Source organism: Grammomys surdaster, unplaced genomic scaffold (assembly GCF_004785775.1).
Source record: "Grammomys surdaster isolate TR1022 unplaced genomic scaffold, NIH_TR_1.0 373, whole genome shotgun sequence".
Taxonomy (NCBI): domain Eukaryota; kingdom Metazoa; phylum Chordata; class Mammalia; order Rodentia; family Muridae; genus Grammomys; species Grammomys surdaster.
Genome location: NW_021604792.1, coordinates 9,537,527 through 9,544,024, shown reverse-complemented (window position 1 = coordinate 9,544,024; position 6,498 = coordinate 9,537,527). Strand labels below are relative to the sequence as shown.

At 36.4% G+C, this 6,498-nt stretch overlaps 1 protein-coding gene across 1 annotated transcript in view; it reads left to right on the top strand.

Annotated features, from left to right (window-relative positions):
* The first annotated feature begins 3,891 nt into the window (after window positions 1-3,891).
* Window positions 3,892-6,498, top strand: part of LOC114632412 (proline-rich protein HaeIII subfamily 1-like) — a 61,937-nt gene continuing 59,330 nt past the window's right edge. Inside the window, exon 1 of the mRNA XM_028780918.1 lies at window positions 3,892-4,054. Within this exon, the coding sequence (XP_028636751.1) occupies window positions 3,892-4,054 (163 nt within the window). The remainder of the gene's footprint in view (window positions 4,055-6,498) is intronic.

Genomic DNA, 6,498 nt, shown 5'->3' with positions numbered 1-6,498 from the left:
ATCTTTGCTCTCTTAAGGTGTTCATAACTTCTAAATGATGGTTGTATTTAAGTTGGAACACTTGGAGAGAGCAGGAAGCTGGAAAGGGGATATATTGAAGGGGACATGGCAGTCAGCTAAATATGAGGATATATGTAAAATAAAATTCAGAACAAATGAAACAGTTATTATTTATTCTTTGAGATAGTCATGATGTATTTTGATCATTATCAAGAATATTTCTTTACAGTCACTATCTCTAGATCCTCAACATGTCTCCTCCTAAACATCACATCCTCACATTATTATAATTTTATCTTCCACCAAGCCTAATTCATGTTGCCTGTATTCTAGTGGATTTGAGGCCATCCAGTGGACAATAGGCAACTTACCAACAGTCAAACTTCTCAAGAAAATTAATATGCCCATACACAAGCAGTCATTAACTACCAATAGACATGGAACATTGATGTCTGCCCCCATTCATTTAGACTTAACTTAATCTTGACCAAGTCTTCTAGAGTCAACTGTAGTGGTAAGTGTTAGAATAGACAGCTGCATCTGGCTAGCTTCGGGCCTGGATGCCATGTTCATGCTCGGGACCCATGAGATGTTGATGCAGCTGCTGCCTCCGCCAATCAAAGTTCCATGGATACCATGGCTCTAAGCATGGGCCTTGGGCCAGGTCTACCACCTTCATAGTGTTCTACTCAATCCAAGACAATATCCCTTATTGTCCTGGAACTCAGTAGAAATAAGACTTTTAATGCTTAAGGGTATCCAATAAACTTATATATCAGCAAATACTCAATACACAAAATGTCCAAATAATTAGAAGTGTTAACCCATTTAACTAACATTACACTGCTAGAGACATGTGGACATCCACAGCCAGGATTTCTCCTCCTCCTTCTCCTTCATTCTTGTTCCCAACTCTTAGCTCCACCTACCTCTTCCACTGCCAAGTCATCAGCTCTAGCCTTTATTTTACAAATTATAGTGGGCAGAAGGTTACAAAGTCACCTGTATAATGATTCACTCCTTGGTCTGCAGCCCCTCCCTGGAAAGTGGAATTAGTATTAAAATACAAGACCAGGACTATTCACAACAGTAAACCTCTATGGGTTCAGTGGATACTGGTGGATTTTAGACAGGGGTGATTCATTGTTTTTAGCTGCATATACACTAGTCAGGTCATCAGGCTCCAATGGATGTTTCTGCACACAATATCACATGATAGCTCTGATGAAACTCAGCTGTGAGTAATAAAAATAAGAGAAAGGTATGAATTTTAAGAAAGGACCTGTAGGGAGGAGGGAGACATCAGACTGGTGAGGGAAAATAGGAGAGAGAAATAAGTGAGCATGATTAAAGGCATTGTATACATGAATCAAACATTCAAAGAACATATGATAATTGCTAAAATATAAATGAAAAAAAGCAAAAAATAACCAGTCAAATTTAATTGACTATCTTTATAAGGAATGTGTATTAGATGACATAGCCCCATACATGCACAATGTAAACCACATATGATCAAAGAGAAAGCCATGAAGATAAAGTTCTCTGAAGCACTTGGTTCATACACCATATTTTTGCAGGACTGAAGACAAAACGTTCATGTGGAAATGTGTATTTGTGCCACATGATATGAAGCTTTCACTTTGCATCCATATCAAACTAATAGTGAGTGGAATAGGTTTAAAATAAAAAATCATAAATTTTAAGTTTATAACATCTTTGTATATACTTGATATGATGTTAAATATGTGATATTAAGAAACCTATGTAAAAATATAAATATGAATATTCATACTAATATAGATGTATATTCTAAGGAGTGGAGAATGTGTTCATTATGGTAACATGGTTCAACATTATTTATATGAGGTAAGGGAAGGTATAGTTCTCTTTAAGGCATTAAACACACCCTCAGCTCTTTTATATTTCCTGCCTCAGTTGTGCCTGTTGAGGTCACAGCTGATATTTTTCTTTAAGGATACACTAATCTCTTTCACACATTCTGGAACTGAGAAGGTCAGTAAAATGTCCTGAACTGAGTGATACTTAGAAGAATCAACAGATATGTTTCTGTTTTCAAAAAGTCAAGGAAGAGGCTGACTATCCAAACATGACAACACTCAGTTCTAGCTAGCACATTGCATGATTCTTGACTATGCTCCTTTTCTGTGACAACTGGGACAGGACAAATTACCATCAGGCTCCCTTGCTATTTAGTTTTTGTGGAAGTTACAGCCCATGGTGTGTTGATGAATAGACAATACATTCTGGTGTAAGAAAACACTGTTTCTCATAAATTTCACAAAACATGAAATAAAGTTCATTTTTCAGCATAACCAAAAGTTATTGGTAAACTGTAAGTAAAGTTTCCATAGAGTACAGGTCTAATCATCCCACAAATATTACAATGACATTGCCCTTAATTAAAGGTCTCATACCATGTAGCATACATAGTCCTTGAAGAGGGAGCATTCCTCCATGATTCTCCACATGCAGGTGAAAAAAGAACTGACTGTCATTCACAGGCATAGCACAGAACCTAGTGACCCATAACTCACAAGTGTCACAAGTCTAGGTTTATCTGTTATGTGGCTCCATCTAACTTCCCTCTAAAGAAGAAGAGCAAAATTGCCACATACACTCTACTAAACATAAGGAACATACAGAAATCTCTACAGATATCCTGAGTTGAGAATTGTTAAAAATAAAAGTTTTCCAAGAAAAGAAAAAGAAATGTTGAGACATAACAATAAATGCAGGATTTATTTAAGTAAAAATGTTAGGCACGCAAAAAAAAAAAAAAAACCATTTGGAAAGAAAGCGTCTTGTGAACATTTTTTATGATAGAAATAGACAAAAATAAACATAAGCATGACCAGCCCATGTTTCAAATATGGTTAGTGTGAAAATAAAAGTTAAAGAATTCTATATGGGTCCCTTAAAGCTGTTCAAGAATAAGATGAAGTACAAAAATCAAGGACTGAGTAATAATAAAAATGAAAAGAATATATATTCAGAACAGAAAGAGCATTTTGAGATCAATTGCTCTCAGAAAGTTACACATAATCTGTGCTGAATTACATTCTGAGGCCTGAGCCTATTGCTGACATTGAAAACAATGATAACTGTCTACATTTTTCCCACTGATGGGAACAAGAAAATTGCCACTATAATCAGCTTCATAATTCTAGCCTTAAGCAACTGAAATAGAACAATTTGGAAAGTGGAGCTCTCTATTGACCTTCAAAATGTAAAATGGTCAAATTATTCATCATTGAATTACAGATTCAAGATACTGACTCATGTTAACATCATATATGCTGTGATAGCATTTTTACTTGGATTTTAGAGATGTAATATGTCTCACGTTTTACTAGCCAATGTTGTTGCTATTGGGTTAGGTCAAGAAATTAGAGGGCACTCTTATTAGGCTTAGTATCTTAAGGATTACAACTGTCTTGTCATTGAAATTTGTATATGCATATCCTCAACACCACCTGCCTTTAACTAACTCTAGTAAACATAAGGAAACATATAAATGATAGTGTTTAAGGTTATCTACTGATCAGAGAAATTGACCATATTCAATTTGGATGGAAAATATTACTGGCAATATAAACAAATGTGTATACATACTAGTCCTACCCAAATGTACAGTGATACACCGATAATGTAAGCAAATATAAAGAGATATTCGTATATTGATATTCCTTAACTTCAATGTCTGGGCTGCTCTCTTACACATGATTGTCTCTAATTTATTTTTATTGTTGTACCATTTAGAATAGGGACACTGGCAGCTATTCCTTACTTCATCCTGCTGGGCAAAAGTCCCAGTGTGGAGTAAAGGATGCAAGATTTCCTGTTTTGTTAAGAATGAAATGACCTAGTATGGACTTCAAAGGGGCCATTCTTCTGCTCCTCCTTATAAAGTCAGTGCTCTGCTTCTCCCAGCACAGACTTGGGAGAAACTCCAGAGCCTCTTCCAAGATGCTGGTGGTTCTGTTCACGGTGGTCCTGCTGGCCCTGAGCTCTGCTCAGGAACAAGGTCAAGGTATGAGAATATAGGTGTGGGTGCTGTGAGTCTTTTTAAAGAACAGAAGACAATCCTGCAGGGGAAGAGAGAGATTGGAAAAAGGATAGGAGTTGAGGGATGAATTAGACCATCCAGTGTTTTCCTTTTTAAAATTGGATAGTGTCATATTTGAAGATACTGTGGTAGTTAAAATAACCGACATGTTCCAGTACCCTTGCTGAATTGTTTGTCAAGGGATGACAAAAGAGAAACAAACATAAGAGCCATTTGAAAGATGGCAATTGAAATAATAACTCTGAGACAATTATGGAGGAAAATAATAACATCTTCTTAGTTTTTATTTTTCCACACTCATTCAACATTCCAATGTATTATCAGTGTGTGTTTAATCATTTAATCAAATGTTTATTCATATTTCTTTTCTTTGAAAAAACAGAAAGTTAGAAGATAAGAATTAAATAAGGATGTGAGAGATATTTTTAAATTACACAGATTGAAAAATGGATAGATAGATGTTAGATAAATAGATAGAATATATATATATATATATATATATATATATATATATATATATATGTGTGTGTGTGTGTGTGTGTGTGTGAGTGTGTGTGACTTATTTGTATAAGCCCCCAGATTCTAAGTAAAATGGAGGCACCCAAAGAAAATTTTTTTTGTTTTAACTTAACAGTTGACACTCAGCAAAACAGTCACCAGAAATGCTCCAAATTATTCCTAGCTGGTCATTTTACTAACAGTAGTTCAATATTCCTTCAGGAAATGACAGATTGTATCTAAAATCTCTTGCCCACATGTAGGATGCTAGTTGCTTGTATGAACTCTGTTTTGAGTCTATCCTTTTATTTGCTTCATAATGGCTATTTGTCAACACTGTTTCCCAATAATATCAAGCAAATACCATTGAAGACCTCCGCAGAGGGGAGATCCTCTCTCAAGTCTCAGAAATTCGTGACCACCCAGTAATCTGCTCGAGACACCATGTACCGGAGCAATTGCGAGGTTTATTAGGGCATGACAGCTAGCTGCCGGTCAATTCATATGCCCAGGCAGGAGCTGAATTGACCCCGACAGCCAGTTTGAGAGGGATTTTTAAGGGGGAAAACCACAAACCAAGGAATGGGGAGGGGAATGAGGGGTTGTTGAGGTGGCATAACATAAAAATAGTGGAACACTCCAAAGGAACCCAACCTACATAAGTCAGGATAAGGTGAAAACTCTCTGTACGCTTATCTTTCTCAAGAATGTGGTCCTGCCCTGTCACTGTGGCCTTGCCCTGTCACTGCAGTTCTCAGCTTGGTTCCCAGCTTGGTTCCACCTAGTTCAGTTGCATTCTTTCCTTTCTCTTTGCAGATAGGCCAGTTCCAGTAATGGTGACTGGTCTTTCCACATTCCTAACTTGATTCATGGCTCAGTTTCTCCATGTCTTTATAAAGAAAGCCTAAAGAATATTTTATATGTCTAAAAAGAATTCTATATACCCAGTATCTATAATTTTTCACTCTACACCATCAAATATTTAATATCCCTATCTGTCTTTAGTAAGGAGAGGGTTTTATAATTCTTTCCTGTATTGTCATTTCACATTTAACGAATTAATGAATATAAGTTTCACAAAGTTTCAGACAAAAATTCTTCCACTTTGACAATAAAGCACATTTAAGGTGAAGGTAAGAAATTACAATAAGCTACTTGTCTGAATCCCCTAAAAAGTGGAGCAATATACCTTTTCTACATCATAGGAGTGGATGCTTTGTGATAGAGTTCAGATGCAATGAGCTGATTTTTATAATTTTATGAAAAAAAGATTTCCTCAATGTCTACATCCAACTCCTTGTTGCTTCTACTTAAGATTATTTCAGCAGGAAAAATAGACAAAGTGCTAGTGTCCCTTTCTTTGTGAAACTATCTTCAAAGACAAGTATTGAGCCCATTGCCCATTGATTGTTGAACATCTGATGAATTTGTTCAGTGAATACTGAATGGTCTGTGATCTTTAGAATCTTTCTCCCCTGGTATACTTCTTCAACTTTTTCTTCTATTGATATTTTTATTTTAATTTGTCCAAGAAGTTGCTCCTGAAGTCTGGAAACTGCATTATGTGTAGTTAGTTACATGTAACCAAACACCATCGTTTAACAGGAGCTTTTCTTGAAACCATAAAAAGGATGCTGTCTAGAAAAGATGCAGTGTGAAAAGTCCATTGAGAAAAAAAAGAAAAATTCAGGTATGACAATCCTCATCTATTATTTAAATTTATTACTCAGAACTACAGAACCAAAACCAGAACCCCAATCAAAGGCCACCTCCTTCAGGATTCCAACCAAGACCACCTGCTAATGGGAATCAGCAAGGTCCACCCCCACAAGGAGGACCACAAAAGAGACCTCAAGGCCCACCCCCTCAAGGAGGACCACAGCAGAGACTTCAAGGCCCAGCCCCACCAG